General features: G+C 42.0%; 1 protein-coding gene across 1 annotated transcript in view; it reads right to left on the bottom strand.

The window, feature by feature from the left end:
- Positions 1 to 13,148, bottom strand: part of LOC126335904 (ATP-binding cassette sub-family C member 4-like) — a 227,009-nt gene that overhangs the window by 143,883 nt on the left and 69,978 nt on the right. The window contains exon 4 of the mRNA XM_049999377.1: positions 8,759 to 8,893. Coding sequence (XP_049855334.1) covers positions 8,759 to 8,893 — 135 coding nt within the window. The remainder of the gene's footprint in view (positions 1 to 8,758; positions 8,894 to 13,148) is intronic.

Genomic DNA, 13,148 nt, shown 5'->3' with positions numbered 1-13,148 from the left:
GGTAGGCCTAGTATTTAATAGGTGAAAACACTTTTCGGCTCAGAAAAAATATACAAGTTGTTTACAACAGGAGCGCTTGCCATTGGATAATAAAGACCGAGTCATGACAAAAGAAAAGAGTGCATGCTAACTTTTAATTTGAAAATTAGTAGCTCTCACACGTAGAATATTACAGCTGCAATCAACATGTCATTGGATAATACACTTTACACGGCAGCGAATGATATATACAAAATTTTATCAGTAAAAAACTGAGCCACTTACTTGATATAATTGCAGTTGTAGTTAAGTCACTGATTTTAATGTAAATTAGGAACAAATCACAATAAGAAATTACATGAAAATAAAGGGGCTCATACTTAGTTTTCATGATTTCTTCCTAATGGATGAATTTTTTTCCTATCGCCAGTCTTCTGGCTGGTTAAATGGTGCACGCCACCAGTGGCTGTCCTCTGCCAACCTTCTTTCTCAGAATACCCCTAGCGCCAAAATTTCAAACTTATTTATTTTATATACTCAAATCTATGTCTTCTCCTTCAGTTTCCTTCCTCTCACAGTTCCCTGCAGTACCATGGAAGTTAATACATTATGTTTTGACAAATGTGCTATCAACCTGTCCCTTCTTATTGTCGACGCTTTTCGCACATTTCCCTCCTCGCCGATTCTGCGGAGAACCTCCTCATTCATTATATTATTAGTCCACCTAATTTTCAAGATTCTTATGTACCATCACACCTCGAACGTTTCGATACTCTTTTCCGGTTTTTCCACAGCACAATTCCGTGCTCCTAAAGTACACCCTCATTTTCTTCCTCAGCTGAATTCTGATCTTTGATACTAGCAGATTTCATTTGACACAAGACTTTTCGGTGGCTCAGATGTCAAAATTAAAAACAGGTGGTCAAGCGACTTTCAAGATGCCTCCACCACTATTTACAGCTTTCGACTGGAACACAGAATCTTCGCCGAACAGTGTATCGAGATTGGAGTAATATTTCATCACTCACAAAGTATCACGTGATGTTGAGCGCAAAGTTCTCTTATTGCTAATGCTGCTGCTGAAATTTTTAAGTTGAATCAAAAACTTCTTACAGAAGCAGCTTTGATGAAACTTGCATAAACAGCAATTGAAGATAAGTTAGAATCTTACTTCGAAGCTCAGTTGCACCTAGCAACAGCCAGTCGTAAATTTTCCTGATTTTTTAAAAATTCCATTTAGGTTCCAAAGACTGGATACCACAATTACAAGCGCTCAATAGAGACTGCAAATTTTCTTCAATAGATAAATGCAATAAATATTACGCTGATTCCATCATTCGTGACATACTCATTAAATGCCCAAAAATAAGTTAAAGGAAGTTTGGTTTGACTAACCCGTCATAGGAGACCTTTGCTTTTAACCTGGGCAGACTAACAGACGCTTCCGTCAGCCGATGCGCTCCAGTTCGAACCAGCGCCAGATAGTCACATGGCACGAACATGCAACAGAAATTCGTAGACAGATTCAACAGTAGAAAATTAGATTCATGTACACGCCGTAACACCCGGACCAGTCACATTAACGTGACAATCACCTATTTTCGACTTCGCCGTGAAACAAACACTCACAGAGGAAAGCTGGCAGAACTAGCGTGTCGGGAGGACGCGGATGTTATGCAGTCATTTTCGTAATGCAGAAACGTTATCTGACTTCCAAAAAGGCTTGATCATTGGCTTTCGGAGCAGTGATGGAAGCATTTACGAAACGGCAAGCCTGTACACTGTTCATGTACCGCTTTGTTTAAAGTACACCTTGCATGGCAAAATGGAGCCATCCAAAACGGGGGACGAGCCTACTGTGGGGCTGCGTGGGCCGTAGCCTTGTTCTTTTTGTGCCTCAGCAGCAGCCGCCTGGTTCATGCAGCCCAGCAGTCGGCGACGAATGCTGGAATTCGCACGCCAATGGCGCAACTGGACCTCCGCTGAATGGCGATAGGTGGCCTTTCCATATGACTGCTGGCGTGTACGGCGTGAAAAGTCTGAAAGAAAAACACCCTGAAACAATGAGCGGTCCGGTCCAGGACGGAGGAAAGAGCGTTATGGTCTGGGGTTGTTTTTATGGCGTTCCTGGGTGATCTCGTCCTTCTGGACGGCAAAGTGGATCGACACATGTGGATGTCTGTCATTCAGACCACCATTTCTTTTTCTGTTTCTTCAGATTTTCCTGTACTCATTCCATCTTCCTATTTATTTCACTTCAAAATGACTTATTTTAGCAGCCTCGCCCATGAATTACTTGTTCATATCCTCAGGAATGTCTTTCATCTTCTATTTGTGACGTGCCCTTACATACCTGTTATTGGCGCTCGTTTGCCGTCGAACCTGATGAGAATAATGATAGCACTAAACTGTTTCTATAACTTACTCTCTGCCCAACCTTTCTATACATGATGAATCATCCTGCCTTTAAACACAATTTCATGCTGCTGTTGATATTACCCTATATCCGTCCGATCAGAAATGCTTCTGTCCATTTCGTGTCACTAGCCCACGCTGTATCCAGACCGCCCTTTCTAGCACCCTTTCTAGATTTCGTACCACATTACGACTTGTGACACTCCAGGTGTGAACTGTTAGAATCTTACCCTCTCGTTGGTTATTCTTTTTCTCATGATCAGCACATCCGTGGTACCCCTACACAGAGTCGAGTGGGGGACTAATCCGAAATCTTGTGAGAATAGAAAGTTCATCATAATACTTTTCGAAATACAGGCAATATGTCCTGTGCACATGCATTCTCATACTCTTCCCATTGCAGATTCTCCCGCCTTTTAGGGTCAATTCCACGTCCTGGATGCATGAGAGTGCCCAGATCTGTGTTTCCTCCTCCATCCTCTTTAGCAGTCAATGTCTGTCAATCAAACCATATTAGTTATCTACATCTACATCAAAATTTATACTCCGCAAGCCGCGCAACGGGGTGTGGTGGAGGGCACTTTACGTGCCACTGTCATTACCTCCCTTTCCTGTTCCAGTCGCGTATGGTTCGCGGGAAGAACGACTGCCGGAAAGCCTCCGTGCGCGCTCGAATCTCTCTAATTTTACATTCGTGATCTCCTCGGGAGGTATAAGTAGGTGTAAGCAATATATTCGATTCCTCGTCCAGAAACGCACCCTCTCGAAACCTGGACAGCAAGCTACACCGCGATACAGAGTCTGCCACTTCAGCTTGCTAAACATCTCCGTAACGCTATCACACTTACCAAATAACCCTGTGACGAAACACGCCGCTCTTCTTTGGATCTTCTCTATCTCCTCCGTCAACCCGACCTGGTATGGATCCCACACTGATGAGAAATACTCAATTATAGATCGAACGAGTGTTTTGTAAGCCACCTCCTTTGTTGATGGACTACATTTTCTAAGGACTCTCCCAATGAATCTCAACCTGGTACCCGCCTTACCAACAATTAATTTTATATGATCATTCCACTTCAAATCGTTCCGTACGCATACTCCCAGATATTTTACAGAAGTAACTGCTACCAGTGTTTGTTCCGCTATCATATAATCATACAATAAGGGATCCTTCTTTCTATGTATTCGCAATACTTTACATTTGTCTATGTTAAGTGTCAGTTGCCACTCCCTGCACCAAGTGCCTGTCCGCTGCAGATCATCCTGCATTTCGCTGCAATTTTCTAATGCTGCAAATTCTCTGTATACTACAGCATCATCCGCGAAAATCCCCATGGAATAATAAGAGAAATTTCACAAATGACTGCTGAAGCCCAACAATATATACAAACACCGCCGTGCTTCGTGTCGCTGGATGCGACTATGAAAGTGGTGCCAGTAGTTTTAATGTAGATTGTAAGACCTAATTTTCATTTTCCTTTTGGTAAGGAGGGTAAGGGACGCGGGTATATAGGGCCCAGACTAGGAGGATGAGGGACAGTGTGTGAACCAGAAGTTACCTGGGTGGGATTTGCGTCTTGGCAGAAGTCGAAGAAAGGGATTCTGGTCCGCTGGAATGGCACAGTGTCGAACGTTGTACAATTCGGTGTGCAAGTGCAAGTTTCGAATTTAGCAGAATTTTCGTGGAGTGGCACCAAACATCGATGATTTACAGTAAACCGACGGAATTCTGAATTTTACTGGTTAGGAATCATTTGGCACAAAGCTGCGTCTTAAAGATCAAAGGTAACCTCTCTCACACACAACCTACGCTTCCCAATATACTAATGTGCCCACTATGTGCAATAAATTGACGGTATTTCGTTTATTCAATAGAATATCAAACAAATTCTACTATGCCGCCTAGCTGTATTGAGTGCTTACTACCTGTACTTTTATAGTCAGTGGCGTTACAAACATAGGCTTTGAAATTGAGAAGACAGAGAGCGACCATGTACGTTCGTTTTCCTGGACAACCAGGAGCCAAACAGTTTAGAGGTCACACATCGTTCCAGCAGCCTAGGTGCTGATAGGAAGCATTTATTCACATGAGGTTGTAAACTGTAATACTCCATTATTCTACTTTTCCCCGGGGAGCAGTCATTAGTTTCGTTGACGACGACTTGATGCCTCATTCGAACCTTGATTTCTCGTGGTAAATAGCCTTTTCCAAAATATTTTTAATTCTGCTTGACTGTCAATATATTTCCTTAACAAATGATTATCGCATTTTCTTGAGAATCACGCTGGGTAGCTGCGCGGTTGAGGCGTCTTCTCACGGTCCACGTGGCTTTCCCCATCGGAGGTTCGAGTCCTCCCTCGGGCATGGGTGTCCGTGTCGTCCTTAGTGTAAGTTAGTTTAAGTTAAATTAAATAGTGTGTAACTGACCTCAGGAGTTTGGTTCCATAAGATATTACCACACATTTCCAACACGTTAGTTTGTCTGCATCAACCAGTATCTGAGAACATATTACATCCGTCTCTTATTTGTTCATTAGCAGAGTGGTTCCATGATGGCGGCTAGCAGGTTGTGCCTTTTAATTACAGGGCGCCCCAAAGTCTGGGTCCTGAGAGGCAAAGCATGACGGGAGTGGCGACTCTGCAGTCGATCCTGAGCAAACAATGTGCACAAGAGATTTTCCACGAGTGTAGCAATAAGGATCGGAGTTCCATCCTCCATAAAAGTCGAACCTCCAGCAGGTGTTTATCAGTCAGACTAGGCTAGGAATGATGTGATTCTGTAACATATCGGCGTACCTCTCGCACGTCACGCTGCCAGCCTGAAAAGCGGCACCCCACATTTCCTCGAAAATAATGGCCCCGAGCACGACTGATATCATAAATCCACTCCGCACGGTGACTTTGTCGTCATGCAATGGTGTTTCCATGACAGTCCGAAGATTTCCAGTAGCCCAAATTCTGCAGTTGTAGGTTTGACACCCGGCCGGTGTGGCCGAGCGGTTATAGGCGCTTCAGTCTGGAACCGCGCGACCGCTACGGTCGCAGGATCGAATCCTGCCTCGGGCATGGATGTGTGTGATGTCCTTAGGTTAGTTAGGTTTAAGTAGTTCTAAGTTCTAGGGGGCTGATGACCTCCGATGTTAAGCGCCTAAGTGCTCAGAGCCATTTGAACCATTTTCGATTTGGGTCTGACAGATCTTCAAATTGCAAAATGGGTATCGTCGGTCCACAACACGTTAGACGACCAATCGTCATCTTCCCATATTTTTTGAAGTGTCTTGACCACACATGCTCGCAAGACCGGTGGCCAGCAGTTCGTATTAACGGTGGATCTTGTACAGATAGCACTGGATAGTACGCCATAGTGCTCTCTAAACAATAGTGCTTGGAATGTCGGTGCATTGTGCGACTTCATGAGCGCTTATTTTAGAGATGGGAAAAACTGTTCTTTTCAGAAATTGGATCAGAATTGGTCACTCACTGGAATGAAATAGTTCTTTTTGATGACTCACCACTCAACATTCACTCAGAAAAATATGTAAAAGGAAGGTACATTGCCTTTTTATTTCAGATCACTAAACCTGTATTTTTATATGGCAGCAGATATTTAGGAAGCTCGAGGAAAATCAACAATTTCAGCCAAGAGGGCGTAACAGGCAAATTCAGTGAGAAGAAGAAGAGATATATTAAATTATTAATGATTTTTTAGGTAACTGTGATTTTAATAATTGTTGTAATTGCATATAAAACTCTGGTCTGATGTAAGAGGACTCCTGCGGGCATTTATCTGTTCAGGTTAAGAATAAATAAAAAATTAAACATAACATACAGGTTATCCCGGGATGAATGGTCAATATTCAAGCATACGACAGCAACAATCATTTGAAGCAAAAAACTTTGTGCGGATATATGCACTCTTCTGAACGGTTTCCGAGATAGAACATCTTTAAAGTACATTTATACTTATTTTTTTACTATACAATACATTTTCACTGTTTACAATGTACCACAGTAGAGTAGACAAATTCGAGACGAATAATTTGATATAAGACACGTGGTCTGTCAAATCGAGAAACTACCTCAAACTGGCTTACCTACACCTCAATGCATACGCGTTGCTCAAGAAATTCCATATCCTCTCGCTCTCTTTACGCAGCCTAAAAATCTATGAGAAAAAAAATAGTAGACCGCTTTTAAAGGAAATTTTATGTAGTTTAATTTTTTACTGCGACACGTTTACGCTAGAGGCCACGGATTTCGTGTTATTCAAGAGCCGGCCGGAGTGGCCGAGCGGTTCTAGGTGCTAAAGTCTGGAAACGCGCGACCGCTACGGTCGCAAGTTCGAATCCTGCCTCGGGCATGGGTGTGTGTGATTCCTTAGGTTAGTTAGGTTTAACTAGTTCTAAGTTCTAGGCGACTGATGACCTTAGAAGTTAAGTCCCATAGTGCTCAGAGCCATTTGAACCATTTTTTTGTTATTCACGAGAGACACTCAAAAGTTACTTTAAATATACTTCGTCTCAGAATCCATTTGAAATAGGGCATATGTCTATATTTAGTTTTTTTGCTTTAAATGATTGTTCCTTTCATATCTCTGAATATTGGCCATGCCTTCTGAGACAACCTGTATACATGGAATAGGGTGTATACAAAAATAACCATTACATTTAGTTCCGTCCACCCAAAGTAATTAAAAGGTGCTTAAAGGCTACCGACACACCAACATAAGTGAAACAGGTATAGAAGAAGATATAAGAGTACACCTTGCAAGAACACTCACACAACAAGGAAACAGAAAAGCGACAACACAAGAAGATGACGATTAGAACACATCAAATAAGCATACAAAGAATTAAGAGCTGAACTCGAATGGAGACGTGCTCAGATGAAAGTGAGTTGCAAGCTGTTTCACTCTGCCAAGAGCGCACAGAACAGAGTGACGCCTGAAATCGCCATGTGGTCTTGCTCCTTGTGATTTCGTCCACGAGAGATAGTTGCCTTGGTGGGGAGTATTGAGCTAGTTTGCAATCTGTTTCTTTAGAACTGGGAGGGGGGGGGGGGCAGTGAGCTGGTGAGCTACCTTGCTTGTGATCCCTGAAGTGGGGAGCAGTGAGCTAGTGAGACAGTCTGCAGTCCAACTGGCGAGAGTGGTGGGGAACACAGAGCAGTTGGAAGGGGAGTGATGCCTGGATGACTTTGCGACATGTCCCAATGAATGGATACTACTCAGCATCTAATAAATTGAAAACAACTGAGCTTTCTCTATTTTCTTTTTTATGGATGCAAAATCATCATGTACTAAAAAGGTTTGCAAATACACATGAGTACATGGTCTATAACACATTTTTTGTAGCTTGGAAACGTTTTCTTAAGGCTGTGACATGCGTGCCATTGCAGCAGCCTAGCACAGAATTTTCTTCCCGCTCGTTACAAACACCAGAAACGCATTATGAAATCGAATGAGCTACCATTCATTTTTTTTTAATCATCCATTATCCACTGTTTAGAAAGATATGGCTCTCTGCATCAATTCAGGAGCAGAATGCCCATCTATAGCCGACTTCACTATGCGGAGATGATCCTGTTCATATCTCCATTTCTTCCTAAACGGCCCGAGCAGTGCCAGTCGTCGAAACGATCCGTGTCTTCGAACTCCATGATAATCTCCTTCACAGCGACATTTGTCACAGCATCTTTAAACGTTCCAATATCCTCCTTGTGGGTATAGGATCCTAAAACTGCAGTGGAGATTCCCCTGTCTGATAATAAAGCTTCACTAACAATGCCTTTTCTGGTAAAATAAACATGCCGCGATTGCTGGTGTATCTAAGTCCCTCTCTCATCACAACTCATGTTATACACGAGTCTCTTGCAGGGCCACTGACGTGTTGCTGTCCATCGCCATCTGCTGGCTAGTTTGTGCGTTCGTTTTTCGTTTCAGTAAAACCCCATGTCATTTCAGGAATGTGTGTCAAGTTTTACCTCTCTACCTACATTATTCCCTGAATTAGTGCATTTTCATACTTTAACGGACTTTTGGGCCCTCCTGTCTTTTTTCAAACTAATTTTTCGAGTACTATGTTAACATTTTGGAAGCTGTCAAAGTTTTCATTACATGCGCCGGCTGGAGTGGCCGTGCTGTTCTAGGCGCTACAGTCTGGCGCCGAGCGACCTCTATGGTCGCAGGTTCGAATCCTGCCTCGGGCATGGGTGTGTGTGATTCCTTAGGTTAGTTAGGTATAATTAGTTCTAAGTTCTAGGCGACTGATGACCTCAGAAGTTAAGTTGCATAGTGCTCAGAGCCATTTGAACCATTCAGTACATGCAAAAGATTTCAGTACGTGAAGAATATATACAAACCTAAGGACAACCACGTCGAAAAGTTCCAGAAGGCCGTAGAGAAAGTAGCGCAGCCAGAACACCTCGAGTACGGCCCGAGTGAAACTCGGTTTGGTGCCCTTCCCTTTTGCTTGCATGCGTTCCTCGTCCCAAGACCTGAAACAATGTACATTGAAATAAATTGCAGGAATACAAATGATGCTGGCGCCGTTTTACGATGTCACACTGCAGACGGATTGCTCCAAGTACGCTTCTACGGGACCTCTTCGGAAAGTAAGGTCCGATCGGCCGCAAAATGGAAACCACCGCGAAAATCAAAAATGTTTTATTTGCAACAGTTAATACACGTTACAGCTACTTCTCTACATAGTTGCAGCTCCGATTTAGATATCTGTTATAGAGTTGTACCAACTTACCAACACCTTTGTCATAGAACGAGGCCGTCAGTGATTCCTGCCAATTATCTATTCTCATCTACAGCTTGTTGTCTGTGCCAGAACGTTGTCTTCATAGCTAGCGGTTCATGTGAGCACAGATAAAGTTCAGGGACAGTCAGTAACGGACCGTGTTGTGGGTGATCACACAATTCCCACCAAAAACGCTGCAGGAGTGTCTTCACCGCCCCTTCAGAGTGCGTCAGAGAATTTTCATGCAGAAGGAAACATATGATGGCTGCGTTATGTGGTCTGTATGACATCAGGCGAAATTTCACACTAGGCTCTCATACTTGGCAGGAGACACTATTGTTCTAATTATCTTTACGTGCTCACTGTGCGATCAGAACTGAAAAGAGCGACATGAGGCAATTGAAGGGGGTATTGGAGACACTGCCAAACACATCGGTGCAAAGCTTCATCGGATTTTCGCTGTGGTTTCCTTTTCGCACCCCTTACTTTCCGAACAGCTCTCATACATTTTTATCGTACTCCAAAAGCCATCTAAAGGCTATGAGGGAAGGTTTTATGCGTGCCACCATAATTTTCCCCTTGTATGTTGCATTCACGAGTTTTGCAGCTGTCTGTAAGCCTCCGTATGAGCTCCAAGTTGTAGCCGTGGTCATTTCGTGAAATGCATTTGGGAGAAACTGGTATATTTCGTTCACTCTACTTGAAAGGTATGCTCTTGGAATTTGAACAGTAAGCCTCTCCGTGGCACACAAAGGCTCTCCCGCAGCGCGTGTCCTGGAGCTGGCTGAGCACCTTTGTGACGCCCGCGTGCCTGTTAAATCGGCCCCTGACCAAACAGCCGCTCTTCTTCCCATATTCTGTATTATTTCTGTTTTTCCTAAGTGCTAATGGTCCCAAACTGGCGATCAATTCTCAAGAAGCGCTAAACGAAGATTTTATAAACTACCAATTTCTTGCTGGTGTGATATTTCATTCAGATTCTTCCAATGGATCTCTATATGGCAAAGCATTCCAACAAATAGTTTTATGTGGTTTTTCTGCTTTGTGTCTCTCTGCACGCATACTCCCAAACTTTTGGAGTTGTGAGTGTGTTCATGATCGAACAATAACATTCATACCGCCTGTATATGTATAATATGTTGCCTTAGAACGCTACCACCTGGAGGTAACGTTTATATTCCATTACTTGGATTGAAAGTATAAGTAAATCTGTTACTTAGAGAACTCACTGGCACTCTCCCCCTCCCCTCCCCCCTTCAGATGGAGGGACAATCTGTCTCCGATATAGCTCGCTGTCCCTCTGCGAACGACCATACACTGACGTCCTACTGTTTATTCTGCGTCTCCCTGCGGCTACCTCAGTAAACAGTATATAGATCTGTAGGTTCGTGAGTCGAATAACTTCGGGCGACACACGTGAACTTTAATTGAAACACTTGTTTCATATGAGTTACGCAAACAATCATGTCATACCCTCTTGTTTAATTTCGGTTGGGCAAATAGATCATGTAACACTATGTGATTGCCTTATCATTTTAAATCATTCACTAATCGAGCAGTCGCTCGGCAACAGCTACAGTTAGCAAATAATGTTGCGAGAATGTAAAAGGTGAACGACCTGTGACGTAACTTGTTTATTGTCGAAGCGCCGTCAGAGATGCAGTGAGTTATTGACTTTGAAAACCGCGGCGCGAAAAACGGACAGAAGAAGAACACTTTTACACACTTTTTTTTATGTACGAGATATTCTTGATTAACAGTTACTAAGTTACTCATTTTTTCTCTTCTCTCTTGTAACTTGTATCGGACGCGCATTATTCTTAAAAATAATATTATTTTAGTGTAAAGTGAAAGTGCGATACTACATAGCAGTAGATTTATTGTGCGACGTGTATGTGAAAACGTCAAAGGAATTATTTTCATTATGAGAAGTGCCAGTCAAAACGGCTTCCACGTTATATCCTTCATTGCAGTCTAAGTTCATCTATTAATTGCCATAAATTCAGAGTTAAATGGAACTGTTGTATGGACTATTTATTTATTATAGAATCTATGTCTAACTCTTTCATGAATTTATTTAATTTTCTTTATGTTTCTGCGAAATAGAGAGTTCAGTCACGGAATCTTTCCTCAAAATAGGACGGAAGATGCACGCGGCGAAATATTTTCTCCGCGGCATATTCTACTGGTAAATGCATGATAAACTACGGTCCCTTAGGAAATTCATGTTGAGGTATCCAAAAATAATTATATTTCTCCTCTGCAATGCAACTTCTGACTGATCAGACGATCCAACAAACAGCCACACACGGTCGGCGTTCGCAAATATATTTCCACCGCTGATTTTAGCTTTATGTTACAGCACAAAAGTAAACATATTGTTATAATTAGCGACTACGAACGGGTACATTTATAACTGTATGTTCATGTTGTTGTTGATGTGGTCTTCAGTCCTGAGACACGTTTGATGCAGCTCTCCATGCTACTCTGTCCTGTGCAAGCTTCTTCATCTCCCAGTATCTAATGCAACCTACATCCTTCTGAATCTGCTTAGTGTATTCATCTCTTGGTCTCCCTCTACGTTTTGTGCCACAAACTTCTCTTCTCCCCAATCCTATTCTATACCTCATTAGTTACGTGATCAATCCACCTTATATTCAGCATTCTTCTGTAGCACCACATTGCGAAAGCTTCTATTCTCTTCTTGTCCAAACTAATTATCGTGCATGTTTCATTTCCATACATGGCTACACTCCATACAAATACTTTCAGAACGACTTCCTGATACATAAATCTATACTCGATGTTAACAAATTTCTCTTTTTAAGAAACGCTTTCCTTGCCATTGCCAGTCTACATTTTATATCCTCTCTACTTCGATCATCATCAGTTATTTTAGTTCATAAATAGCAAAACTCCTTTACTACTGTAAGTGTCTCATTTCCTAATCTAATTCCCGCAGCATCGCCTGATTTAATTTGACTACATTCTATTATACTCCTTTTGATTTTGTTGATGTTCATCTTATATCCTCCTCTCAAGACACTACCCATTCCGTTCAAGTGCTCTTCCAAGTCCTTTGCTGTCTCTGACAGAATTACGATGTCATCGGCGAACCCCAAAATTTTTATTTCTTCTCCATGGATTTTAATACCTACTCCAAATTTTTCTTTTGTTTCCTTTACTGCTTGTTCAATATACATATTGAATAACATCGGGGAGAGACTACAACCCTGTCTCACTCCCTTCCCAACCACTGCTTCACTTTCATGTCCCTCGACTCTTATAACTGCCATCTGGTTTCTGTACAAATTGTAAATAGCCTTTCGCTCCCTGTATTTTACCCCTGCCACCTTCAGAATTTGAAAGAGAGTATTCCAGTCAACATTGTCAAAAGCTTTCTCCAAGTCTACAAATGCTAGAAACGTAGGTAGGAAGTACAACCTCTGGTTTAGTCAGTTTATCCAGGTCCCATCTCCTTAAATTCCCACTTTCTTTCAATTTCTTCAGTTTTAATCTACACTTCATAACCAATATATTGTGTTCAGAGTCCACATCTGCCCACGGAAATGTGTTACAATTTAAAATCTGTTTCCTAAATCTCTGTCTTACCATTATATAATCTATCTGATACCTTTTAGTATCTCCAGGATTCATCCATGTATACAACCTTCTTTTATGATTCTTGAACCAAGTGTTCGCTATGATTAAGTTATGCTCTGTGCAAAATTCTAACAGATGGCTTCCTGTTTCATTTCTTAGCCCCAATCCATATTCACCTACTATGTTTCCTTCTCTCCCTTTTCCTATTGTCGAATTCCAGTCACCCATGACTATTAAATTTTCGTCTCCCTTCACTACCTCAATAATTTCTTTTATCTCATCATTCATTTCTTCAATTTCTTTCTCAATTAGGTCAATTAGATGTTTGAAAAGAAAAGCAGAAAATTCAGTATGCTCGTTAATGGCGGCAGAGCTGAGTATGAAAGGGAACTGAAGAATAA

Source organism: Schistocerca gregaria, chromosome 2 (genome assembly GCF_023897955.1).
Source record: "Schistocerca gregaria isolate iqSchGreg1 chromosome 2, iqSchGreg1.2, whole genome shotgun sequence".
Taxonomy (NCBI): Eukaryota; Metazoa; Arthropoda; class Insecta; order Orthoptera; family Acrididae; genus Schistocerca; species Schistocerca gregaria.
Note: the sequence above shows the minus strand (reverse complement) of the source record. Positions and strands in the feature narration are given on the sequence as shown.